The sequence below is a fragment of the Camelus dromedarius genome, chromosome 16 (genome assembly GCF_036321535.1).
Source record: "Camelus dromedarius isolate mCamDro1 chromosome 16, mCamDro1.pat, whole genome shotgun sequence".
Classification (NCBI taxonomy): Eukaryota; Metazoa; Chordata; class Mammalia; order Artiodactyla; family Camelidae; genus Camelus; species Camelus dromedarius.
In genome coordinates this window covers 56,564,430-56,592,334 of record NC_087451.1, presented here as the reverse complement: position 1 = coordinate 56,592,334, position 27,905 = coordinate 56,564,430, and the positions used below count along the sequence as shown (strand labels likewise).

General features: G+C 39.7%; 5 protein-coding genes across 5 annotated transcripts; all 5 read left to right on the top strand.

The window, feature by feature from the left end:
- Nucleotides 1–2,457: 2,457 nt before the first annotated feature.
- On the top strand, nt 2,458–3,464 carry LOC105085231 (keratin-associated protein 2-3-like). The gene has a single exon (XM_010975464.3). It carries the CDS (start codon nt 2,637–2,639, stop codon nt 3,030–3,032), a length of 396 nt encoding a protein of 131 aa, XP_010973766.2. The 5' UTR covers nt 2,458–2,636; the 3' UTR covers nt 3,033–3,464.
- Nucleotides 3,465–7,628: 4,164 nt separating this feature from the next.
- Nucleotides 7,629–8,358, top strand: LOC116157728 (keratin-associated protein 2-3). Its single transcript, XM_031468139.2, has one exon. It carries the CDS (start codon nt 7,702–7,704, stop codon nt 8,095–8,097), a length of 396 nt encoding a protein of 131 aa, XP_031323999.2. The 5' UTR covers nt 7,629–7,701; the 3' UTR covers nt 8,098–8,358.
- Nucleotides 8,359–14,648: 6,290 nt separating this feature from the next.
- LOC105085233 (keratin-associated protein 2-3-like) lies at nt 14,649–15,401 on the top strand. The gene has a single exon (XM_010975467.3). It carries the CDS (start codon nt 14,755–14,757, stop codon nt 15,148–15,150), a length of 396 nt encoding a protein of 131 aa, XP_010973769.2. The 5' UTR covers nt 14,649–14,754; the 3' UTR covers nt 15,151–15,401.
- Nucleotides 15,402–18,187: 2,786 nt separating this feature from the next.
- On the top strand, nt 18,188–19,194 carry LOC116157724 (keratin, high-sulfur matrix protein, B2A-like). The gene has a single exon (XM_031468134.2). The coding sequence runs from the start codon at nt 18,223–18,225 to the stop codon at nt 18,991–18,993; it is 771 nt and encodes a 256-aa protein (XP_031323994.2). The 5' UTR covers nt 18,188–18,222; the 3' UTR covers nt 18,994–19,194.
- Nucleotides 19,195–24,749: 5,555 nt separating this feature from the next.
- Nucleotides 24,750–25,820, top strand: LOC105085236 (keratin, high-sulfur matrix protein, B2A). Its single transcript, XM_031468138.2, has one exon. It carries the CDS (start codon nt 24,812–24,814, stop codon nt 25,217–25,219), a length of 408 nt encoding a protein of 135 aa, XP_031323998.2. The 5' UTR covers nt 24,750–24,811; the 3' UTR covers nt 25,220–25,820.
- Nucleotides 25,821–27,905: the final 2,085 nt, after the last annotated feature.

The following is a 27,905-nucleotide window of genomic DNA, read 5'->3' as shown; positions in this document are numbered from 1 at the left end:
CTAATTCAATTGCGGCAGCAATGAGAAACTAACTTAATACACTAATCAATATGAAAAAATAAAACATATACTTTTCTATAAAGAAAATAAAAATAGAAGCGTGTCCAAGTATTTGTGCAGGGGTTGTTTTTTTCAATAAACTTTCTAGAAGAAACAGATTAATAACAATGTCTAGGTTTACAGATAAAATTAAGCTCTTATAAATAGTACAAAGTGAATTTACTCATCTTAAATTGAATAAAAATCCCACTGGACTTTGTAAGCATATTTGTTAAAACACAGCATTAAGGTTGGACATGCTTGGGTTGAATCCAGACTCTATTATTTAAGAGCTGTGTAAACTTGGGCAAATTAGTTAACCTCTCTAAGTTTCAGATTCTTCATCTATAAAGTAGAGATAATGATACCTAACTCAGTTGATTGTTATGACGATTAATAAGATAAGTACAGATACCTATTATAGTCCTTGGAACATCCCTAGTAGTCAGTAAATGGTAACTGAAAGTTCTCACATACTGGGAAGAAAAATGGGACCTGGTATCAGCATCAACAAACACAACAATACATCCAGAGGGAACTATCATTAAACTGTTCTTAGAGGAGAATGGGTATGAGATTCCAGTAAGAGTCTACTTAGGAAGGAAAATAAGATTTCTTGTAAAACTGTGATGTATTGGTTCAATGGACTGTTGAAGCCAAAAATGTCCACAGAATGTTAGTCATAAATAAAAGGGCTATTTGTGAACAATTCAGAAAATACTACCCTTATATCAAATTATAATATGATTTTGCCTAGAATATTCCATGTAATTCTAGTCACATTATCTCAGGGAATTATTTAGCCTGTACAGTAAAAATCAACTAATATCATAAAAGGAGCCAAGAGGAAATCTCACATAAAGAATACAGTGAATGAATTTGATATAATCCGCATTTGTGATATCTTCCATGGTACTGGGGGAAAATAATAAAACTAACATCCCCATGACAACAGCAACAACAACAACAACAACAACAACAACAACAACAACAAAAATCTCCCCCTTGAAGCTTTTAGGGATTAATTTTAGAACAAATGACTTTGTTTTAAATTCTTTTTTTCTTTTTTTTTATTGCGTTATAGTCATTTTACAATGTTGTGTCAAATCCCAGTGTATAGCACAATTTTTCATTTTAAAGGCATTTGATTGGTGGTTTGCAAGATCTTGGACCTTCTTTTTTATTTAGTGTGCAGTTGACTGGACAGTCTGTTTTTTTTTTTCCAAATCCAAAGGAAAAGTGTAGATCTACTTCATACATAAGAAATAAATTTATGAAACTCATCATAAAGGGTAAGTTATAGGGCAAAGGCACAAATAAAATGACCAATAAAAGGAATCAGACAAGTGCATAGCTCACAGTACCACCACGTGTTACCAAGGGAAACCAGACTACACATTAAGACTGACATCCAGGAAACAAGCAGTCACCCCACCCCAGCTCCCATGAGTTGACCTCTGTGACTCTTCAGAGAGAAACCTCCATGCCAGTGCACAGATCTGACCCAGCATGCAAGCCCTAAGGCTCTTTTGGATGATCTGTTGTTGGAGTAAGACGTTCCCCAATTCTCTTTCAGTATCACTTTTAGCGATGCTACTTAAAGACTTCATATAGTGAATCATATCTCAATAAAACTGGGGAAAGAAAAAGACTTGAGACTGTCTTCTTTCTATCTGAAGACCATGGTCTACTGAGTCTGCTAAACATAAAACTCATAGTATAGGCTGCTTACTGAGGGATAAAGAGAGCTGGACCTCACTGTGTGACCTTGGTGAACCCACATGACCCCTCCTCTACCGTTCCTTCCCAGAATCTTCACATGCGAGGACTAATCCCAAATAAATTACAAAGATAAAAATAGCAATGGATCCTTGATGAGTGTTTTACAGTCAAGGTAGGAGTAGAGTTTGGTTTGGAAGGTGAAGAGGTCATTCCAGGGGAATAGGGAGACACTGACAGCCAGGGCAGGACCACCCAGGCCCTCCTGGGGAGGGGGTAACTAAACCAGGGTGGTGGCCATCCAGGATGCCATGTGGCCCCTCCTCACATGGAAAACCACAGACCTGCTCTTCAGTGAGTCGTGGAAGAAGACATCTGGGAAGCAGGTGACTGCTGGGCTGCACTAGAGTGCTATCAGCCTGTTACCTTCATGTGAACACCAAGTCACTGTTTGGGTGGCAATTAAGCCAGTCTTTGAAGTCCAGTAATAAAACGCTAGCTGGGGAAAAGCACAGGGTGATTAGACACTACTCTAATTTACAAAACAAATTCTTTTTCTATGAGTTAGGAATATTTCAAAGGAAAATTCTCTAGACCCTAATCCAATGTCTAGATTGGGTGAAAATAAGCAACACAAGAAAATGAAAAATATCTGGTGTGTTTCCATTTATATGTGGTGGGGGGGGGGTACCAAAATCACTATTAGTCAAAGCTAAATCTTCACTTAATTGTCCAGAATATTAAGGAATGACCGTGTGTCGTGTGGGTCATCGGCACCTGGCCAGGGTGTATAAAGGGCCCAGAGCAGGAGCAAGACATTCACACCTGAGAACACTCAAGTCCTCTCACCAGCTCAACCCAACTCAGCCCCAGACACCATGACCGGCTCCTGCTGTGGCTCCACCTCCACCTCCACCTCCCTGGGCTGTGGGGGAGGCTGCTTCCAGCCCTGCTGCTGCCGCGACCCCTGCTGCTGCCGCCCCGTGTCCTGCCAGACCACCGTGTGCCGCCCCGTGACCTGCGTGCCCCGCTGCACGCGCACCATCTGCGAGCCCGGCCGCCGCCCAGTGTGCTGTGACCCGTGCAGCCTGCAGGAGGGCTGCTGTCGCCCCATCACCTGCTGCTCCACGTCCTGCCAGTCTGTGGTCTGCCGCCCCTGCTGCTGGGCGACCACCTGCAGCCAGCCCATCTCTGTGCAGTCCCCGTGCTGCCGCCCCTCCAGCTGCCAGCCCGCCCCCTGCCAGACCGTCTGCAGGACCTTCCCCAGCTGCTGAGCAGCGCAGAACAAAATCCTCCTAGGTATTCAGAAACAGGTACAAGTTCTTCCCACTCCCGATGGATCCAGTGGGAGACACCACTTTTGCAACCTACCTGCCTTCAACAACTGAACTCAAAAGTAACTATGCATTTTCCCACATAATTATGCAGCTAATTCTGGTCCTCTTTGACAATCTTTAGAAAAATTCCAGCTTTCATCGTTTGAATTCCTTGCTTGAAAAAAAATGAATAAACAAAAATCAAAGTTCCTCTTGAACGGAGTGCTATCCCACTGACTCATCATCCCTTCTGCACTATTTCAAGATGGGATATTTTTCTAGGATAATATTACACTTATGCCAGGGTTTTGCACAGTAAAATAATAAAGTTTTATATCTGGGAAGCAAATATGTTTCTCTTTATTGTTTATTAATCTTCAGAAGCTGATTTTTTAACTTAAGTTACGATATGCATTATCAGAAGAACCAAAGGAAGAGGGATTTTCCAGGGGCCATTAAAAAATAATAGCTTTAGGAACAATTCCAGTGTAAGGTCTATAATTTTAATAGCAATTCAAGTAATTCAGAATCTCTTATGTGAAGCACCTTCATATTTCAAGCTACAGTTTTCATGGTGATGCTTAGGAAATAGAGAGACTATAGCAAGTCTCTCTGATCCTGAACTTGACTCATGAATCATCCACACACCTATGATAAGGGGGAGGAAGCTTAAGGCAGAACCCTCTTTGTTCCCCGATTTAGAAAACTGCAATGATTAATACCAGTTGGTTCCTGGAATTCCTAACCACTGAAATGCCTGTGCTGGAAGAACCACCATCCCATCCTTTCCTGGCTCCCTCCAGCCAAGGAGGGAGAAATGTCACTTGGCTAGAACCATTCTGATTTCGAACTCCAAACAATTTTACCATTAAAACCATGCCAATGTAGTTGACTCTGTGATAACATTAATCCACAATGGATATGTTTTTGTAGTTAAATACTTTTAGCCTGGTCAAAATATTGTTTTCCTGAGAAATAAGTATTGACTTCCCAGCACCTGATCCCCAGGGGAGTTTAGAATGTGCTTCTTGTCTGCTTGGGAGTATCTATGTACCCAGCTAGAGGATTCAAACAAAGAAAGCTTTGTGAAGACCCAGATCTTCATTGATTCTGTTCACTGCTGAATTCCCAATGCCCTACACAAAATCTGACACACAGTATATAGTCAGAAATTATTTGTTGAATGATTGAATGACTAAGTTCTAAGGGGCAGAAGAGAGAAAGACTTCATCACACCCCAGCTCTCTCCTCTTGCTGGACATAGGCATTTGTATAATAAAACAATAAGTCATCTCGTGAAAAAGAAGTATTTGCCTTGAAATATAGTGAAGTTTTCTCAACAACTAGCCCATTATATTAAAAAAACTTTTAAATGATCAGTCTATGCACAACAGAGTTTTTCTCTTAATTAAGAGTTTGACAGTCTACTGACGGATAGGCTCACAAGTCCAATTTCTTTCTACATATTCTTCATTACTGTTTTTTTTTTATTTTTTAAAAATTATTTTAAAAGAATCCTCTCACTACATCTGTTTTCCTGTCAGAATTTAGCCTTCTAGAGGCTTGCTCATCTTACAATATTTTCTCCGATGTAGAATGCCTTGTTTTATCCTCAGCTCTTCGATAATACTGGACCATGTTTGTTGCATAGTAACTCCATGCTCTGGTCAGCCACAGTGGCTGAGCGGTTCTAGATAAGCTTGCAAGGGACTATGCGAGCAGAATGATCAAATAGAAGGCTTCAACTGCAGTCTTCAATCACAGACCAAGAACAGACTTGATGGTAAAAGTCAGAACCAAGCACATTCAGAGACAGAGGCAACAAAACAGCTGAGTGGCCTGATTTTCCTACAGACCCTGACAACTTGAAACAACTGAAAATCAGCAGATACGAGCTATTATATATAAAATAAACGACAAGGTCCCACTGTATAGTACAGGGAACTATATTCAGTATCTTGTAATGACCTATAAGGAAAAGAATATGAAAAAGAATGTATGTATGTATAATTGAATCACTTTGCTGTACACCAGAAAGTAACACAACATTTTAAATCAACTATATACTTCAATAAAAAAATTGTTGAATCCCCCCCGCCAAAATCATAATTGGTTCTATAAGCAGGAATAAAGGGAGACACTGGAGCAAGAGACACTGGGGTAGGGTGAGGCACCTTTGGCTGACCACTATCTGGGGGCTTCATCATGCTGGCAGATTGCAACCTTCATCTAGATGATGGCTCTGTTCACAGGATTGCAGGACCACTCAGATATGTCCGACTTTGATGCTTTATCCTTAGGGCATGTTTTGGAATTTGGAGAAGGCTCTGTGAGAGATAATTGCTCAAATTCCTGAGGATACTGGTAAGACAAAGAGTCAGATGACTCTTGAAACTAGCCATTTCTCACACAACAACTATTTTTAAAATAATTCATTGTTAAAACTCCTAACTAAAACAGGCATTCCTTATTGATAGGGAATGTGATTTCTACAATTTCACTCTTCGGATCCTTGGGCTTACAATGTTCTCACAGATGTTTCTGAAAAAAGTATTGGCTCAGACACTAGCAGGTATAGGACCTCAGGCAAATCACTTATCTGGCCTTATGTGTAAGATGAGGACTACAGCAATATCTGTCTCATAGGATTTATATGGAGAATAAATTGATACATTTACTGCTTTTAGCATAATGCTTGGAATGTAGTTAGAACTCAATGATTCTGGCTATCGTGAAGATTATAAATAATAAAATTCACCATAGTTTACAACTATATGACTGTGGGAATTAATGGTCATGTATCTTAGACCAAAAAAAAAAAAAAAAAAAAAAAAGCCAAACTCATGTAACAGAGAATAGAATGGTCCTTACCAGTGAGTGGGTTTAAACTCACATTTTTACACGTTAGGTATCAGATAAGTGACTTGCCTAGGGTCATACACATAGTTGTGTTGGAGCCAATACTTACAGGATATGGGGCGGGGGTGGGGGTTGATGAGGGGATAAACAAGAGACCCACTTTAGGGAGAAGGACACATATAGATTGAGAGTGAAAGGATGGAAAAGGATAGTCCATGCAAATGGAAAAGCCAAAAAAGCAGGTGTTGCAGTACTGATTTCAGACAAAATAGACTTTAAAACAAAGGCCATAAAGAAAGATAAAGAAGGACATTTTATAATGATTAAAGGAGTGATACAAGATGAGGATATTACACTCGTTAATATACATGCACCCAATATAGGAGCACCTAAGTACATACAAGAATTACTAACAGAGATAAAGGGGGATATTGATGGGAATACAATCATAGTTGGAGATTTTAACACTGCATTAACATCACTAGACAGATCTTCCAGACAGAAAATAAATAAGGCAACAGAGAAACTAAATAATACAATAGAAAAATTAGATTTGGTGGATATTTTCAGAGTATTACACCCCCCAAAAATAGGATATACATTCTTTTCAAGTGCACATGGAACATTTTCTAGGATTGATCATGTACTTGGGCACAAAAGAAACCTCAACAATTTTAAGAAGATAGAAATTATCTCAAGCATCTTTACTGACCACAATGCCATGAAACTGGAAATCAACAACAGAGAAACAAAGGAGAAAAAAAGGAAAGCATGGAGATTAAACAATATGTTATTAAAAAACCAATGGGTCAATGAGGAAATCAAAGCTGAAATTAAAAAATACCTTGAGACAAATGAAAATGAAAGCACAACCACACAAAATTTATGGGACACAGCAAAGGCAGTGCTAAGAGGGAAGCTTATAACGATACAGGCCTTCCTCAAAAAAGAAGGGGAGATTTAAAAAAAAATTTACACTGGTGGTTTCCAGGGGCTGGGGAGAGGCTTTCATGAGGAGTTACTGTTTAATGGGTACAGAATATCAGATCTGCAAGATGAAAAGAGTTCTGGAGACGAATGGTAATGATGGTTGCACAACAAAATGAATGTACATGATACTGCTGAACTCCACACACAAAAATAGTTAAGACAGCAAATTTTATGTGTATTCTACCACAAAAAAGCGGGGGGGGGGGGTGACCTACTGATGACAGAGCTCTACTGAGATGCTTTCCTGTAGCTCCAAAAAGTGGACTGCAAAATTCTTTTACCAGCAAATCGCGACTTTTAAAATCTTTCTATAGTATTTTTCTGAACTTGTTTTGCTCAAGAAGTTTAGCAGCGGAAAATGACACCCAAACTCAGGGAATTCACTTCCACTATTAATAAGAAACCTTAAGAGCATGACAATTACTTTGTGTTGTCAAAACATTAAGTGGCAAAAGCATTGCTGAATTATAGAGGTAATTGGAAACTTTGAAGTTAGGGTCATTAAGTTACTATCTGAACCATAAATAGCAAAATATAATGAGTCTTCATAAAATAAGGACAACAAATAGTCTTTTATGAGTAGCTGAGCACCAAAAACAATGTCTAGAGAACTTACTAACTTGCCAGGGCTATTTCAAAAAGAATAAACAAAAACAAGGAAATGACCGTGTGTCACGGGGGTCAAGGTATATAAAGGGCCCAGAGCAGGAGCAAGACATTCACACCTGAGAACACTCAAGTCCTCTCACCAGCTCAACCCAACTCAGCCCCAGACACCATGACCGGCTCCTGCTGTGGCTCCACCTCCACCTCCACCTCCCTGGGCTGTGGGGGAGGCTGCTTCCAGCCCTGCTGCTGCCGCGACCCCTGCTGCTGCCGCCCCGTGTCCTGCCAGACCACCGTGTGCCGCCCCGTGACCTGCGTGCCCCGCTGCACGCGCACCATCTGCGAGCCCGGCCGCCGCCCAGTGTGCTGTGACCCGTGCAGCCTGCAGGAGGGCTGCTGTCGCCCCATCACCTGCTGCTCCACGTCCTGCCAGTCTGTGGTCTGCCGCCCCTGCTGCTGGGCGACCACCTGCAGCCAGCCCATCTCTGTGCAGTCCCCGTGCTGCCGCCCCTCCAGCTGCCAGCCCGCCCCCTGCCAGACCGTCTGCAGGACCTTCCCCAGCTGCTGAGCAGTGCATCCTAGGATCGCATCATTACTAAGTGTCCCCCAGCATATGGTCTGGTCCATCCTACTGTCCCATAGCTTCACAGCAGAACATGTCTTTTCCTGAGAAGCCCATTCCTCCTCTCTTCAAACTACCCACAGGGGACATGGAAGACACCTTTCAGACTAATTACTGATGAAGAATACCCTGTCTTCACAAGACCCCAGCTCACTCCTATATCATGTTGTTGGTTTTCTAATAAACTTAGCATTCCCAGCATAGAAATCATGGTCTTTGTGATATTTCCTTTTGGTAATTTCTGTCTCTTTTTCCACTGAGATAGTCAAAGCAAGATACAGAATAATCTGCTTAAATGGTTCACTACAATAATCTAAGTCTGGGTGGTTTCCTTACTATCACTGTAAATGGCATTTATAGGGCACAATAGCTGAGTAAGGAAGGCAGGCACAGCTATATCTTCATCACACATACAGAGTCACCGGTGCCCCCAGGTCCAGACACAAACATGAAACACCTGAGAAACACCTGAGACATGTCATTCAACAATGACCAGTAAGGAGTCTACATCCAGGCTACCGTTTATTTTCACAGTCTGAGTGTCCGTTCACTGAACCGATGCCTATCAGCACTGCATACATAGAAAGCCCAGGACGGTAGAGGTGGAAGGAACTCTGGGCGGCATCTGGCCAGTCATCTTTTTTTTTTTTTTTTAACATTTTTTTATTGAGTTATAGTCATTTTAGAATGTTGTGTCAAATTCCAGTGTAGAGCACAATTTTTCATTTATACATGAACATACATATATTCATTATCACATTTTTTTTCGCTGTGAGGTACCACAAGATCTTGTGTATATTTCCCTGTGCTATACAGTATAATCTTGTTTATCTATTCTGCATATGCCTGTCAGTATTGTCAAAGGGGCGGGGGTGGGAAAGGACAGCATGGGATTCCAGTCATCTGTTTTTGAAGCTAAAGAGCAATGAGTAATGAAAGATCAAATAAGTTTCTTACTAATATAATTATAATGTAATTATAACCACTGATGTTCAGAAAAGACCCAGGAGAATGCAAGCCCCCTGACATGAACCTTTAAGCCAACCATGTTCCCTTAGTATGACAGGAGACACAATCCTCTGCCCAAAGGAACCGTTTTGTGTTTTGTGACCAAGTACAACTGTGCTCCCTTGTATGTGTTACAGATCTGATTGTTATTTAGAATGTTATTTACAATGTCGAAGCTTGTGGGTATTAAATCCATGCTGGCTGGTCTCAAGGGCTTCTTATCTTTGTGCTCAGTAATTGGGTATTTATGGCATTTCCAAGCAAATTAATCAATCACTAATCTCTCTCTCTCTATATATATATTTAATGGACGTACTGGGGATTGAATGGAGGACCTCATGCATGAGTTGACTACCCTGAGGGAATATAAAGGAATAAAATAGGGTTCCTGCTTCAAAGAGGTTATAATCTACTTGGGGAGGTGAGATATAAATAAGAAAAAAGTCAAATAGCATATAATATAAGCATTATAAATATAAAGGAAATACCCCAAAATAGTTGAAAATAATAAACCTCATGCAATTGCCCTGTCCATATATTTAAGCAAAAAATAAGGAAGCTGTAAAATATTAAACTAGCTTGTGAGGAAAAATGTATTCTGTGTGTGTGTGTCTATGTGTGTTTCTGTGTAAAAAATATCTGGAACATTATGCCACAAAATCTAACAGTAACTGAGGATAATACTCATTTTCTTCTTTATATTTTCTCAAGTACACATTTTTTAAAATTAACTTTATTTTTAATAAAGTGGACCATCTAAACTCTAAATCAGTTTGGGGAAAATTATTTAAAACTTTCTCATGATTATGCTGTGCTTCTAAAAACGTATTTATCAAAGTCTAAATGAATTTAAGACAGATAAGGTAGAGAGCACCTGTTTGTACACCTAAAGAAGTCTTTTATTATATATAGAAGAGTGTGTCACTGGGTTATAAATAGTGGAGTTCTCTTAGATCATTAAAATGTGATAAACTATTACATTTAAATAAGATCAAATTCATATTTTAACATTTTAGGATCATCTCGATTGCATAAAGTATGATTTTGATATGTTCCAAATTAAGAATTTAGAAAGTTGGTACTGTTTCAGATTACCTGTGCAATTGTTTTTCTCCATTTGTGCAGGCAATTGAGAACTGAGAACACAAGACAATATTTTTCATATTAAAATGCATTCATAATGTGACTGTTGAATGATATTGTTACATAAAGCTCTAGTATTCATTATGCAAAGTGTATTGTCCATCACCACTAGGAATCTGTCTAACTTAGTTCTAAGTCTTTTAAGGATGTTTTTCTAAGATCTCACTCTATGTTGCATGAGCTGTGGGATTCTCAGGAGTGTTTGTGCCACTATCCACAATTCTGACATATTCTTCTTGTTGGTTCTACAACAATAACTTGAATCCCCTTTACAGAGATTGGTGTTGATATAGAGGGAGCTCTTTATCTTCCTTCAAGGTATTTGTTTGTTTGTTTGATTGACTTATAGCTGGTTTACAATGTTGTGTTAATTTTGGTGTATAGCACAGTAATTCAGTTATACATATATATAACCTTTTTCATATTCTTTTTCATTATAGGCTATTACAAGGTATTGAATATAGTTCCCTGTGCTATACAGTAAGACCTTGCTGTTTATCTATTTTATATATAGTAGTTAGTATCAGCAAGTCACAAACTTCCAGTTTATCCCTCCACCCCACCACTTCCCGCCTGGTAACCACAATTTTGTTATGCTATTAATGAAACTCCCCATTGAATAATCTTATTTAATAGGCATTCTGTGGTAACTGAACAGAGAACTGGCCCTTTGCTGTATGAAATACATTCATCTTTGTTCTAAATTCAAAATTTAGAGTTTATAAGTTTACAATGTGACATGACCTTTTAAAATATATTTATTTACTTAACAAATACAAGACCCTTATTAAGTGTCAGGCACTGTTTGTAGTGCTTGACACATACTAGTTCACTTAATCTTCACAACAACCTTGATTACATATACATTATTACCCTCCATGGCACAAGGATGAATAGTCAGTAAGTGGCAAAGTTTTCAATGAGTGTTGTCTGGTTTTAGGATAAGTGGCATCAGAAAACATCACATGACTTGCCACAGTGTCAAGTCACAGAGCTTTGTGGCATGAATGACTCATATTTTCTCTGACTGGAAATGAAGTTTGGTTATAGGGTAGGAGGACTGTCTTAAGACTGAATAGCACCAATCTCTTTTGGATCGAGGTGTTTGGAGTAGAGAAATTTGTCTTGTCAACTTGAGGTTATCTTCCAAAGGGGACCCCTCTGCACAAAATGTGATCATCATGAAGACCTCCACCCCTAACCTGGCCACAGCAACATAAAAAACTGATTATGAGAAAATGTGCCTTGAAAAGTGCAAAACACAAGCAACAAAAGTTAAAATCAACAAGTGAGACTACATTAGACTAAAAAGCTTCCACACAGCAAAAGAAACAATGAAAGAAAGAAAGAAAGAAAAAAAGAAAGAAAGAAAGAAAGGGAAAGAAAGAAAGAAGTCAACCTATCAAATGGGAGAAAACATTTGCAAACCATATATCTAAGAGGTTCACATGCAAAAACTATAAGGAACTTCTACAACTCACAGCAAAAAAAGACAATACACAATGAAAAACCAGTCCACTTTAGAAATGGGTCAATAAGCACATGAAAAGATGCTCAACTTCGTTAATTATTAGAGAAATGCAAATCAAAACTACAATAAGATATCACCTCATGTGGGTCAGAATGGTTATCATTAAAAAGACTACAAATAATAAATATTGGAGAGGGTGTGGAGAAAAGGGAACCTTCCTACATTGTTGGTGGGAATGTAAACTGGTGCAGTCACTAAGGAAAACAGTATGGAGATTCATTAAAACACTAAGAATAGACTTACCATATGTCCAGCAATCCCACTCCTGGCCACATAGCTTGAATTAGAGTCCAGCTGGAGGGGACTCTAATTCAAAAAGATACATGCATTCTAATGTTCATAGCAGCACTATTACAATAGCCAAGACATGGAAGCAACCTAAGTGTCCATCAATAGATGAATGGATAAAGAAGCTGCGGTATATATATGCAATGGAATACTATTCAACTATAAAAAAGAATGAAATAATGCCATTTGCAGCAATGTGGGTGGACCTAGAGATAATCATACTAAGTGAAGTAAGTCAGAAAGAGAAAGACAAATATCATGTGATATTACTTATATGTGAAATCTATAGTATGATACAAATAAACTTATGTATAAAGCAGAACAGACATGGAAAACAAACTTAAGGCTACCAAAGGGGAAAGGGTGGAGGGAGGGATGAATTAGGAGTTTGAGATTAGCAGATACAAACTACTATATATAAAATAGATAAACAACAAGTTCCTACTGTATATACATAGCATTACTACAGCTGACCCTTGAACTACTCTGGAGTGAGGGGCACCAACCCTCTGTGCAGTCAAATATCTGAGTATAACCTACAGTCTGTCCTCCGAATCTGAGGCTCCATATCTGTGGTTCCTCTGTACTTGCATTTTCTCTATATCCATGATTCAATCAACCACATATTGTATAGTACTGTAGTATTTACTGCTGGAAAAAAAATCTGCTTATAAGTTGACCCATGTGGTACAAATCTGTGTTGTTTCAGGGTCAACTGTATACCATATACTTGAAAGTTTCTATAAGAATAGAACTTTAATGTTCTCACCACAGCAACAGCAAAATGATAATTATGTAAGGTGAAGGAGGTGTTAACTAACCTTATTGTGGTAAACATTTTGCAATATATACGTTTATCAAATATCACTATTTACATGTTAAAATTACACAATGTTCTATGCCAAATACATCTCAACAAAGCTCCGGGGGAAAAAGGGGTAAAGAAGCAGAATACTCAAGTTTTTACCTCAGCTGTGGTTACTGCTTTGAGAAAAATCACAAGTGTCCATGGACAACAGAATGTGAGAGAGAGAGTTGAGGGTCTACATCGATGAGACTATGCTTGATTTCTCCCTCCTTTGTTTCCCCAACTGTGACTATATGTTCAGTCGATTTACATCCCTTTTGAAGTTTTGAAATCATGTTTGAAATTCCATTTGGCTCCTGGGCCTGAGGCACATTCTCTTGAATGATGGAGATGATACTAAAAGTGATCCAAAACCCTGTCTGGTGAATAATAGGAGGAGTAAAGCTGGAAAGTAATGAGACTGTTTCCCCCATAAAATTTCTCAACTGCCTGTGGCAATGGTTCCCAAAGAAGCACGTTCACCAATCACCTTCTAGCAGCGCCATCGCAGAACAGCTGCGTGGCCTCCCAACCTACCTCCTTTGAATAGTGCATTGTATATGTTTACAGTGGTTGCTGAATAAAACCCCATCTTATCACTTCATAGCTGTAGCACTCCTGTCAAGGTATGTTAAGAAAAAAACTCGGAGGCCAAGATGGCGGAGTAGGACATGGTGCTCACCCTCTCCTATGAATACAACAAAAACTACACCTACATATGGAACAATGCACACAAAATACCTGCTGAACTTTGGCAGAATATCTCCTACATTGGAAATATAAGGAGAATCTTCACAAAACCAGATAAAACACAAGTTTATACTGTACAGCACAGGAAACTCCATTCAATATCATACAGTAACCTATAATGAAAAAGAATATGAAAACGAATATGTGTATGTATATGTATGACTGAAACATTATGCTGTACACCAGAAACATTGTAAACTGACTTATACTTCAACAAAAAACAATTAAAAAATTTTTTTTAATTTAAAAAGAAGAAACTTCTCATTACATGATTCTTTATCACATAAACAAGAACAGCAAGTATTAAAAAATGTCATGCCTCAGAGAAAAATCAGCATTTTGTGACCAGAAAGACCAGGGTTGCCACAACCTGAGCTGGAAAAAAGAAAAAGAAATGGATAGCAGTCTTGAATGTTTTATTCTAATACTCACTTGGTTTGTAAAAATAAACTTTTTCCTTTTTAATCTGAGCATGTGAGGGGCAGCACTATTCAAGGCATGTACATTTCATTATATATCAAGTGATATGTAAATGTTTTCTCAAGGAATCTGCACCAGAGATTGTGTCTAACACCTGTCTGATTCGCATGTAGGCTTTTCAGGGGATTTCTTGGGGGTCAAGGGTAGGATCTAGTCAGTGCTCTAGAAACCTTTCTACATTCAATTTCTTTAAAAATTGCAGCCCCTTTAAGACCATTTTGCCCAGGATTTTTCAGGTTCTGTCTACTCAAAATAAGCATCAAGAGCTGCTGTCACCTCAAATGGCCCAGAGTGCTTAGATATTGGTGATGAACAGCATGAATATATCCATACTTAGGGATGCAACCAACGTTCTTTAATGAGATCATGAGTATGTCGCCAGCAATGCAATCCATTAGTCAACACAAATTTCTACTTAATTGGCCAAAAGATAAACAAGAGGGGGTCATCAGCACCTGGTCATGGTATATAAAGGGCCCAGAGCAGGAGCAAGACATTCACACCTGAGAACACTCAAGTCCTCTCACCAGCTCAACCCAGCTCAGCCCCAGACACCATGACCGGCTCCTGCTGTGGCTCCACCTCCACCTCCACCTCCCTGGGCTGTGGGGGAGGCTGCTTCCAGCCCTGCTGCTGCCGCGACCCCTGCTGCTGCCGCCCCGTGTCCTGCCAGACCACCGTGTGCCGCCCCGTGACCTGCGTGCCCCGCTGCACGCGCACCATCTGCGAGCCCGGCCGCCGCCCAGTGTGCTGTGACCCGTGCAGCCTGCAGGAGGGCTGCTGTCGCCCCATCACCTGCTGCTCCACGTCCTGCCAGTCTGTGGTCTGCCGCCCCTGCTGCTGGGCGACCACCTGCAGCCAGCCCATCTCTGTGCAGTCCCCGTGCTGCCGCCCCTCCAGCTGCCAGCCCGCCCCCTGCCAGACCGTCTGCAGGACCTTCCCCAGCTGCTGAGCAGTGTACTGACTGCCAAGAGCAGGCAATCAACCTTCTGAAAAAATTCTACCTGCCTTTCTCTACCTAACACACCTCCTGCCCTGAGCCATCAAGGCCCCAAATCAACCAAGAGTTGAATGGAGATCCAGACTTATCTATTAAAGTTTGGGTTGTTCTCAAGTAACAGTAACAGCTTCCTACTTCCCTTCTTAGATCTTAAGTCTTGCAGTATGTTTGTTTTCTAATAAACTCTTTTTTGGCCTAGCAAACACAGCTTTGGTTTTACTTATTCATTCTAATTTTTTCCATTAAATGTAAATGTAACAAAAATGCACTGATTGCCTACCCTCTGCAAGCCGCAGACTATATGGTATACAATAGAAATTAAAGTTGAGTTTAAAATGTTGCCCTGTCCAAGAAAATTCTAGGGAGATGAATCAAATTTACAATAGCTGAACTAAAAATTAGAATATGAAAAGGGTACAACATACTGGATGGTGTCAACCAAGAAGTTACTATTAACTAGGGAGAACAAGAAAGACTAAAAAAGAACCTAACATTTTATATGGGTTAAGATTTAGGTGTGCAGATCTGAGGGAAGACCACATTTTCAATAATGTAAACAGTATGCATAACAGTATATATAGAGAGGCTGTTCAGAGATAGTTTAACTGGGAGCCCTGGATATATGTAGATAATAACAGAAGATAAATTTGGAAAATGTGTGTGCTTTGAATACTAGCCAAAAGAGTATGTCGTTTAGGTAAAATAAGCACCAAGGAAATGTTGAAATCCTTAGGACAGGGGAATGTCATGACAGGAGTTGGGCATAGGGATGATTCCTATGGTAGCTGCTTATAAAAACAAAGGGCCAAAGGATAGACATAAAATGACTACACAGAAACAAATCAAGAGGCCCCTACACTGGTCCAAGTGACACACCATAGAGCTAACTAAGATAATGATCATAGAATAAAGAGGACACAAAGAGTATGGCAGACTTAGAAACCCAAGAAGGAGTATTGGCTAATCTGAATGTGGGAAACAAGAAACAACCAGCAATAAAATAATTGGGAATGTCAGCCCTATGAGAAACTCTTCTAGTCAGAAGACACTTAAAAGAGTTTTAAAATATTTCTGCTTATTTACTACATGTTTAAAACCACAACTCTGTAGTGTATTCTGCCTACCACTAATATTTCTATTCTTAAGCTATTATAAAATATTAGGAAAAGATTCAGAAGACAAAGAGTTTCACTAGCTTTAATTGATCCTGAAAAGTAGCACAGTATAAAATAAAATGAGCTGATATAGGAATAAGGGATAAGAGTTTTATACCCAGCTCTTCTGGCTATGTTCTGGATGTATTTGAACGGAGCAAGTCACTAACCTCTCCAAAGTGCAGCCAGTCTCAGCTCAATATTATTTTAACATCAACTGATGTTGACAGAAAATTAAAAGTAGTCCATACTACAATATCAATGTTCCAGTTTAGAACTTTGAGGCTGACTGGTTCTATGTTCAACTCTTTTCCTGATTAATCTGGCCTATCCTGACTTGTGCACTAGAGCAAGATACGAAGCAAGCAGATTGGGTCCTGCCTTCTACATAATCTTTTAGTACCCCATGCATAATGTAATTTAATAAATGTACTACTTTTAAAAAGAATGATGTCAGTTTCTACACCTATAAAATTAAATGGTTGGACAAGATGATTTATTAAGTTTTTGATCTCCAACATTCGGTGATTCCTTCGACCATCTTTGAACTTCATACCTGCCATCATGGTTACTGTAGGACATGACCATCTTTATTGACAGGGGCATGATTCACACTCTAAGGTAATTTTATCACTGTCCAAACCAATACCTCCACCTCATAAAAGCTAACTATGTGCTTCTACTCATGGTTGGAAGGCAAGAATAAACCTACCACAAGTAGCAATCATGTATTTTTTGGTTACCACTTTTTTCATTTCCTCCTATGTAACCCTAAACTTCTAATGGAAAATCATGTTCTTTCGTTGAGCAACCACCTCCTGGTGGTTTTGATTTTTATTTTGCTGAAATTTATCTTAATCTCTTTGCACTTATACCTACTGAATGATATTTGATCATCTATTCCCTAACCTGCCTTATGATGTGATCCAGAAAAAGTAGTTCCCAAACCCTACTCTTTCTTTTATTGGTTCCCCTTCAGAAATTCAACTGTCTTGCTCTTCTGTCTGATACTATCCTTTCATAGGAAACAAGGTTAGCTATATAAAATGATGTAAATTGAAAGTGAATCCTACCTTTGAGAAATTTCTATCTAGATAATCCATACAGTAGTGATTTTTATCCATCACAGAGAAATGTCAATTACACTTAAAATTTTTTGTGATTTTTTTTACTAATTACTGGATATGAATTTTAACCCTTTAAAATTTTAAATTTGTGCTAACAAAATATCCACAGTAAATTGGAATGGAGCAGGTTTTGTTCCATATACCCTCCTCAGTGATAAATATTTCCTCAAGTCTGAATGTGTGAAGTCCAAGAGAGAGCATAGAAATTAGAGAGATCCAATTTCTGGAAAGATCTATGAATTCCTATGAAAGTGGATTTTATCAGAGTCTCTATATGGTTGATTGTAGAAACTATAATTGTAATAATCCCCCAAAATAGAGAGACTCCTTACATGAAGGACTATCAATCGTTCATAATTTTATTCTGGAGACTGAAGTTTTGGTAAATATGACCCCAAGGTCACACTGTCTTCTGAGTGAAAAGTGATGTGATCGTAAGTGCAAAACAAAGGCCAAGACATTGTTTAAAAATGAAATGTCAATATTTCTATCAAGGACAAACACATTTGATGAGTATTAGCTGAGCAAAAGGAAAAACCAATTTGGAGATATATTTGAAATAACTTAGTATTTGAACAATTGGAGGGCCCTGGAAAAGCTTGTTTAAAGAGTAATAAGATAAAAATGCTGTCCCTCACAAACACAGGAACTGGCCAAGGCCTATAAAAGGTCCAGGGGGAACAAGCAGACCTAACTCAGAAACTTTTCCAAGCACCCCAATTCTCAGCCCAGCTTCTGACATCATGGCCTGTTGCTCTACCAGCTTCTGTGGATTTCCCACTTGTTCCACTGGTGGGACCTGTGGCTCCAGCTGCTGCCAGCCAACCTGCTCCCGGACCAGCTGCTCCCAGCCAACCTGCTGCCAGACCAGCTGCTCCCAGCCAACTTGCTGCCAGGCCAGCTGCTGCCAGACCAGCTGCTCCCAGCCAACCTGTTGCCAGACCAGCTGCTCCCAGCCAACCTGCTCCCAGACCAGCTGTTCCCAGCCAACCTGCTGCCAGGCCAGCTGCTCCCAGCCAACCTGCTGCCAGGCCAGCTGCTCCCAGACCAGCTGCTCCCAGCCAACCTGCTGCCAGACCAGCTGCTCCCAGCCAACCTGCTGCCAGACCAGCGGCTGCCAGCCAACCTGCTCCCAGCCAACCTGCTGCCAGACCAGCTGCTCCCAGACCAGCTGCTCCCAGCCAACTTGCTGCCAGACCAGCTGCTGCCAGACCAGTGGCTGCAAGAAAGGCTGTGGCATCGGTGGTACCACAGGCTGTGGCCAGGAGGGTGGCAGCGAAGCTCTGAGCTGCCGCACCAGGTGGTGCCGCCCTGACTGCCGCGTGGAGGGCACCTGCCTGCCTCCCTGCTGTGTGGTGAGCTGCACGCCACCAACCTGCTGCCAGCTGTACCTCGCCCAGGCCTCCTGCTGCCGCCCATCCTACTGTGGACAGTCCTGCTGCCGCCCAGCCTGCTGTTGCTGCTGCTGTGAGCCCACATGCTGTGAGCCCACCAGCTGTGAGCCCACCTGTTGAAAACCTTCTGATGGGAATTCTGAGAAAGTGGCACTGCAAAATTAGCCAATGTAGAGTCCCAACAAACTTCTGAGCTCTAATACCCATAACCCAGCTTGCAACCTCATGTCACATGGCTATGTAAATTCCCTAAGATGGAAATTTATAAAATATTTCATAAACCTGGATAGCAACAGAAGTCCTACACTGTGAAAAGGGATGTGTAATACTTCTCTATATATATCATCTGAAATGTTTCAACAGCTCATTGGGTTGTGGATTTAATAAAATTTTTTATTCGTCAGTGATGAAGTCATTGTTGGAGCTATCTTTTCTTTGGTATTTGCTATTGATATTGCGGTACTGGGAGTTTTCAAAATCTCAACAAATGTGGCAGTATGGTTTTTCCTTATTACTGTGCTTTTCATAATGGCCTTTAAAAGGTGGTTTTCATTTGTTTTGCCATTAAATGATCCAATATTCTGCAGCCAAAATATATGATTAAAAGAATGCATCAGTATTTTGGAACTACTTCCTGAAGTCCTCACATATGGAAACTGATTTTACAGAAAGGACTTTTATGTCATTTAGCTTCTTGAGGTATTGCGAACCCCACTCATTTCATTCATACATAATTCTGTGGACCATTCTTTCAATCATCAAGGGCATTAAAAGGGTAATACAAAATAGGAAAGATAGTTATTAATATAAGATTTAAAGGCATCCTGAGCTCTAGTCCCCACTTTGTAACTAACAATCCATGAACTCTTGAGCAAGTCTCTTTACCTGCCAGGTACCTGATTCTAATCTGAAAAGCGAGAGAACTGCAATATCTCTTCCATGCATATACTAGTAGATCATTTCTTAAACAAGTGACACACTGTCAATTAGACCCTTCAGATTCCCAAAGGGGAAAAATTTTCAATGGCTGAATAATGTTGCATGTATTATTACCATATAGAAGGTTTATACAGCGTATCAGAATATAGGGACTATCTACAACTATCACTCCCAAGCTGATTTAATCATGGAATTCTCTACTCACTTATTACCAAGTAACATCCTGTCAACAACTAACACTATTCTTCCTCAAAATAATCTTTGGAAAATGATGAAGAAGAATTTCAGCTGATGTTTTTATAATGACTACACAATTCTCTCATGTATCGTGAACAAAAAAATAAAATGTCCATTGCAGGGATGGCTTTATATGAACATGATGCTGGCATCCACTATCTGATCTCCAGACAGAGAGTTCTAGAATGAAGCAAGGATTAAACAAAAGATACATAAGGGAATTTCCATTCTGGATGAAATCTTTGGTCATAAAAATCAAAGTGGTGAGTCAAAGGCTAGAGGTGGAGGAGAATGGGAACAACTACTTAAATGTCATTAGCTGTTCTTCTGGGGTGATGAAAAAGTTGTGAAACTGGAGAGAGTTATGGCAGTTGCACAACACGGTGAGCACTAAATGCCACACAATTGTAGACTTTAAAATGGTTTATTGTAAAACAAGCAATTCTCCAATGAAGAAATACAAATGATCAATAGGCATATGAAAAAATGCGCAATATCACTAATTATCAGAGAAATGCAAATCAAAACTACGATGAGATATCACCTCGCACCAGTCAGAATGGCCATCATTCAAAAGTCCACAAATGACAAATGCTGGAGAGGCTGTGGAGAAAAGGAAACCCTCCTGCACTGCTGGTGGGAATGCAGTTTGGTGCAGCCACTGTGGAAAACAATATGGAGATTCCTCAAAAGACTAGGAATAGACTTACCATATGACCCAATAATTCTGCTTCTGGCCATATATCCAGAAGGAACCCTACTTCAAAAAGACACCTGCATCCCAATGTTCATAGCAGTACTGTTTACAATAGCCAAGACATGGAAACAGCCTAAATGTCCATCAACAGATGACTAGATAAAGAAGATGTGGTATATTTATACAATGGGATACTATTCAGCCATAAAAAGACAACATAACACCATTTGTAGCAAGATGGATGTCCCTGGAGAATGTCATTCTAAGTGAAGTAAGCCAAAAAGAGAAAGAAAAATACCATATGAGATCACTCATATGTGGAATCTAAAAAAAAAAAAAAGAACATAAATACAAAACAGCAACAAATTCATAGACATAGAATACAAACTTGTGGTTGCCAAGGGGGTGGGTGGGAAGGTACAGACTGGGATTTCAAAATGTAGAATAGATAAACAAGATTATACTGTATAGCACAGGGAAATATATACAAGATCTTGTGGTAGCTCACAGCAAAAAAGAATGTGACAATGAATATATGTATATTCATGTATAACTGAAAAATTGTGCTCTACACTGGAATTTGACAAAACATTGTAAAATGACTATAAGTCAAGAAAAAATGTTTAAAAAATAAAATGGTTTATTGTATGTTATGTGAATTTCACCTCAATTTTTTAAACAATTAATCAAAGGGCTGGGTCTCCATTAGCACAACTTTCAAGAATTGGACAAAGGCACCACCTTTGGGTAGACACAGCAGAGGAACACACCACTAGTTGAGACTATAGATCTTTGTGTAAAGACAGATTTTCCTTCCTCTGAGTGGACAGAGTCTCCCATCAGGGCACAATCTATACATTCACACACAACAGCTCCAAAACTTGGTCAACACTCTACCAGTCATACCATTCTGTCATCTCCCATTAGGTTGGGAAGACTTAGATTGCTTGCACCTTTTACTTAGAAGGGCTTCAGCTCAGAAGCACCAAAAAGAGCTGATTGGCATTCAGGAGAAAAGAGAAGGATCTTTTTAGTTGGCTTAGGATAAAAAGTTGAGAATGAGATGAGGTCCTTGAAGTTTAGAAGTTATCCAGCCTTCGTCACTAGGATGGGAGCCCAGAACAGAAGCACAGGAGCCCTGGGTAGGAATGGTTGGTCATTTGATTGGTACTTCAACCATGTCTTATCTCTCAGGAATCTAAGTGAGGCAGATGCAACTGAATTAGAAAACTGGTAAAATGGAGTTTAAGAAATTGGAAGAGTTCCCTAAACTCATAATTAGAAAACTGGAACCCTGAACTCTTAAGGAAAAATAACTCAAAACATTAATATCTGTGAACAGAAGGCAAACATTCAAGAATAACAGAAAAACACATTTTATGGTTCTGGTATGGTCTGCACACCCATTGCTTAAATGAAGTAACGAAACCCAAAGAAAATAAATACAGTAGTTAAAAGAACATTTTAAATGGAAAGGTATTGGCATTTTTTTTTCTCCAAAGAAGACTGCAGATAGAGATATCCAAGATAGAAAATCTACATAGGGAAACATCATAAATGATTATAACTTCTTACTCTATTTGTGTGACAATCAATCAAGAAGAAGTGGATTTAAGTGGTAGGAGGAGAGATTCTGGTTAAACTTTACTCTTGATTTATTTAGAGGAGGTAAGGAAATGTTCAGATTAGCTTTCATTCTGTGGCAGAGGAGTAGAATTCTCAAATGTAAGTGTCATACCTTGTGATGGTTAATCTTATGTATCAACTTGACTGCTAAGGGGTCCTCAGATGGCTGGTAAAACATTTCTGGGTGTATTGGTGAGGGAGTTTCTGGAAGAGACTAGTATTTGAATCCTTGGACCGAGTAAAGATCACCCTCACGCATGTGGGTGGGCACTGTCCAATCCACTGAGGTCTGAGCAGAACACAAAAGCAGAGGAATGACAAATTCTCTCTCTTGCTCAAGCTGGCACATCCATCTCCTCTTGCTCTCGAGCATGACACCCCTGGTTCTGGGGCCTCTGGACTTGGATTAGGACTCACACCATTGGCTCCCCAGGATCTCAGGCCTTCAAGTTTGGACTAGAACTACACCATTGGTTTTCCTGGGTCTTCAGCTTTTAGACAGCAGGTCACAGGGCTTCTCAGCCTCCATAATTGCATAATAAACCCCTTTCTATATATGTATATACATATATATCTTATCATTTCTGTCTCTCTGGAAAATCCTGACAAATAAACCTTACTCTTAATAATTCTTTAAGGGCAACCAAAGACCAGAAACATGAAAACTGAGTTTAATTTTGCACTGAGGGAGATGTCGCCACAGCAGAAACGCACAGAAGTAGAAATGGGATACGCGGTGCTACTATCTCCAGTGCCCTAATCAACATGCATTTCAATTCCTCAAACATTGGAACTTTTTGCAAGGGGAGAAAAATCTTTTTAGTATCAATGATTACTGCTGAATTTCACTATGAAGTAAATAGCCCCTGAGATCATAATAATGACAAAGCTACACATTTCAAACATCCAAGGTGGGGGGGGAAAAAAAGCTAATCAAAGAATCTGTGTTGTAGAGTTGCTTAAGGAAAAGAAGCAAAATATTCACAAAGAAACATACCAAATTCGATGTGGGATTTGAAAATGCTTAATTCAGACACAGCAAGAGTAACTCAAAACTGTCATTTCCAGAGAGGCACAACGAACATTTGGTGTTCTGATTTAAACCCTGTAAGTGGCATTTTGACTTCCATTCCCTGTAAGAGGCCATACTCCCTGGAGGCTAGGTCAGCTTTCATGGTACCTAGCCAAAACCTTCAATCTCACCCACGTCAGTTGCCTCACTGGGCTAATATAAACTTTCCAGTTAATTGAATTACTCTCTAACATCTGGAATAAACCACACACTGAAGTTCTAAGGCACGATAGTATCACATACTCCAGTATTAATATACTAAGAGTGTACTTTCTAAAAAAAAAGTATACTTTTTATGCAGTTAAGAACATCCAAATCTATAGAAAATCCTGAGATCAATGATCAGATGAAGTCACAAGTTAAGTAGGTTAAATTTTTTTAGCACTTGAGATTTCCTTGAAGTGTGCTTATATGCAGTTTAAAAAACAAGGTCTCCAGAGAAGTCCCTAATGAATCACTGGTGTTATTACTCATCCTAAGCTCTGCCTTTCTTCCCTTCACTCTAAAAAATTCTAAGAAAGTGGGCAAATTGTCACATCTTGTTTTTCACCCATTGATTTTCCCTAAAACAACTGCTTACATGGAAAAGAGGGAATTGACTATCTGGTTAAAAGAATTTAGTCTGGGGTCAGAAGACGTGGATTCAAATTTCAGATTCACCACTTGTTAGTGTGAACTTGGACAAATTACTTTAATCTGTGGCTCAGTTTTCTCCCATTGATGGTGGGACAGCAGTGGTACCTCCCCCATCGACGTGCTGTGAAAATTAAATGAATTGATACATGCAAAGTCTCAGAAACATTTGGACACTTAATAAGTACTCCAAAAACATCATCAGTAGCAATTCACCCACATTTTCTAGCCCTAAGGAAAGCATCCCCTTCTGGCCAGCTTCACAGTCAAGGTGAAGATGAGAAAAGCAGCAGTCAGCTCTGGCTAGTGGGAATTAAACTGTCATGTGAGACCCAAGAATTCAATTACAAGGGTCAACACTGAGTAATATTGACACTCCTTAAAGGTGAGGCTTCAGTTAATTATTCTTTGGGCAATGAGCAAATTTTAACAAATATGTGGAATTAGGGGTTATATAACCAGTGAATGCTAATGACTACTCGACCATGGTGAAGAATCCTAATTGAAGGCCAAATAAAATTAACTTTTAAAAGCTTTCAGAGGTTGAACAAATAACTCAGGGATAGGCCAATGACCATTCAGAGACAAGTTATTTTAAAACAAACAAGGAAGGGGCTTTAAGAATTATGTAAATAATAGCTGGTCAAGGCTTATAAAAGGCCCAGTGTGGAAGTCATTAACAAAACTCAAAAACTTCTTCAAGCAACCTAACTCTCAGCCCAACTCCTGACACCATGGCCTGCTGTTCCACCAGCTTCAGTGGATTTCCCATCTGTTCTACTGGTGGGAACTGTGGCTCCAGCTGCTGCCAGCCAACCTGCTGCCAGACCAGCTGCTCCCAGCCAACCTGCTCCCAGCCAACCTGCTGCCAGACCAGCAGCTGTGAGACTGGCTGTGGCATTGGTGGTAGCATTGGCTGTGGCCAGGAGGGTGGCAGCGGAGCTCTGAGCTGCCGCACCAGGTGGTGCCGCCCTGACTGCCGCGTGGAGGGCACCTGCCTGCCTCCCTGCTGTGTGGTGAGCTGCACGCCACCAACCTGCTGCCAGCTGTACCTCGCCCAGGCCTCCTGCTGCCGCCCATCCTACTGTGGACAGTCCTGCTGCCGCCCAGCCTGCTGCATCTGCTGTGAGCCCACCTGCTAAAAGTCAGGTTTCTGATTTTCAACTTGAAATTTCAACTTCCAGCTCAGTCCATGAACTAATAATCTCCTCAATCACCCCTGGACCACTAACAAGTTCTTGAATTTTTATTCGACTCTTTTTTGAAGGTTTACCAAATATTTGGGCCTCACAGACCTGTCTGATTCCATTCAATGCTAAAAAGATCTTGAGCGCTCCGCTGAAGCTGCCAAGGTATAAGTTTGACCTAAGAAATGTGAAAACCAACTTGCCTCAGGATCAGACTTCAGCAAGCATCTTCTCCACGGCCCAGTGCTTCCAAGGCTGAGGCAGAACCATCTGTCCTTCTCAGAAACATTCATCTCCTAAACTCCACCATCTTGCAAACTGCATTTCCTATGATAGGGGAATAATATACCGAGGTTTAATAAACTCTATCTTTGGTACAGCAAACAAGTCTCTTTTTCTTCTTTGAGTCTGCTCATGATGTATATTTCAGAGGAAGTCACACAGTAAGATTCTAATCCAGTTTTGATACCCCACACTGTGATTCTTATACCATGTTAGGAAACATGATCAAATCCAGGGGAGGTTAATCCCCATAAAAAAACACAGCAGAGGTGGTTACACAGGCCTCCAGTCGGCATGGGCCGCACCCCTACCTCACACAGCGTTTTCATAACCAGGAAGTTACAGGTGTCAGGACCTCTGAATCTAGAGCCAGAATATGACTTATTTTGTCATGTCTGTAAGAGGAATATTCTCTTTCAGGCAATCTTCAAACAGTGGTAATGCACACCAATAGATCACCCTCTTACATGTCATCTTACAGAGTAAAGCAAGTGAACTGTAAGTTGGGAAAGGCTCGCTGAGGAAATATACTTTCACTTAGATGGAGATTTTTACACCAAAAAAATTTCCCCCGGCTTCTAAACTGGAAGTGAGGATAATAGCTATTTTGTCCTAGTTTTAGAATCAACGTATCTACTTTGGGTTAAAATGTTAACAGAAATACATGCATACTTATTATACGTATACATGCATTTATATGTAATACAGATATACAATGGATTTTGGTACCTTTAAGCACAAGTAGGGGAGAAGAAGGGGAAGTGTCCTAAATATGGGTGATTTTTTGGGACAAGAATCAAGATTAATCATAGTTTCTTGTACTTAGAGCTGGAGGAGACTGAAAGTACTCTTCTTTATTAAGAATATCACATTGGTTAAAATTACAATGCTTTATTCATTCAAGGGTTAATGAAAATCAAGAAAGGGCATGAATAAAGGGTAACACGTAAGCAAAGAATCATTTTCCCTGGCATATCAAGAGACTTGATCTAATCCAGAAGACATCCTTGAACAACAGAACAGAAGTAGAGACACATTTTGTCCTCTTGCCCCTTTGATTCTAACTACTGATACTTTTAGGTATCGCCCCTTAATAGCTCCTGCTGAGAAAAAAAATAATAAAATGACATGTGACTTTAGTAAAATGCAAATTGGCCTATTCATTATTACCATATACTGCTAATCATCCATTCCCTCTTTTATTCAATGAGCATTTACTGAGCAACTACACGTAAGATGGTACAGAAAGCACTATGTAGGCTATCAGTGTGAACAGACATGGACAGATCATGCCCTTAAGGAATGAAAGACCTGGTAGGGCAATTACATGATTTTAGCTCCAAACGTGTCTGAGAGATTATCTCATTTTACAATGAATAAACGGGTGTTCAGAGGGGATTAAGTGACTTTTCTGAGGTCACATAGTCACTTAAAAGTAGACCTAGTTTGAGAAGCCTATTTAGTTTAATTAACTTAATTAGCTCTCCTTTGAGAGTTCAGTCCCCTACATCACATGACCATTCACAATCACCTAAAGCTGGGCCCTTTTAAAGAGTCCCTTTCAGCTTAAAATTCTCTGATTTTCTTAAATCCGAAAGCACAAACTAAAACATTTGAGGGTTTCATCAATAGGAGGATGATTGAATAAAGTGTGGTATGATCTTACTCTGGAATACTACACAGCTATTTAAAAGAATGAGTAATATGCATAGGATAGGCTGACAAACTGGATAGCTTAGATGAAACTGATAAATGCCTAGAGACACTCAACTTACTGAAATGGAATCATAAAGAAATAGAAAATCTGAACAGATCTATAATTAACAAGGAGATGGAATCAGTAATAAAACATTCCAACAACAACAACGACAACAACAACAACAAAAATCCCAGTACTAGAAGGCTTCACTGGTGAATTCTATCAAATATTTAAAGACAAAGTAACACCAATCCTCCTCAGGCTCTTCAAAAAAAAAAAAAAAATACTGAAGATGAAGGAATTCTTCCAAACTCATTCTACAAGGTTAGATTTACTCTGATACCAAAGCCAGACAGACACTACAAGAAAGCAAAATTATAGACGAATATCCCTGATGAATATTGATTTTAAAATTCTCAACAAAATATTATTAAACAGAATTCAACAGTATGTTTAAAAGGATTATATACCATGACTAAATGGAAGTTTATCCTAGAATGCAAGAATGGTTTAACATATGAAAACTAATCAATGTAATACATCACATAACTGAATGAAGGAGGGAAACACTTGGTTATCTCAATAGATGCAGAAACAATCTCAGCATAATAAAAGCCATATATGAAAAGCCCACACTAACATCATATTCAACAGTGAAAG

Bases quoted from the DNA above. Each gene is read 5' to 3' on its own strand.
- LOC116157728 (XM_031468139.2), top strand. From the start codon at position 7,702: ATGACCGGCTCCTGCTGTGGCTCCACCTCCACCTCCACCTCCCTGGGC.
- LOC105085231 (XM_010975464.3), top strand. From the start codon at position 2,637: ATGACCGGCTCCTGCTGTGGCTCCACCTCCACCTCCACCTCCCTGGGC.
- LOC105085236 (XM_031468138.2), top strand. From the start codon at position 24,812: ATGGCCTGCTGTTCCACCAGCTTCAGTGGATTTCCCATCTGTTCTACT.
- LOC105085233 (XM_010975467.3), top strand. From the start codon at position 14,755: ATGACCGGCTCCTGCTGTGGCTCCACCTCCACCTCCACCTCCCTGGGC.
- LOC116157724 (XM_031468134.2), top strand. From the start codon at position 18,223: ATGGCCTGTTGCTCTACCAGCTTCTGTGGATTTCCCACTTGTTCCACT.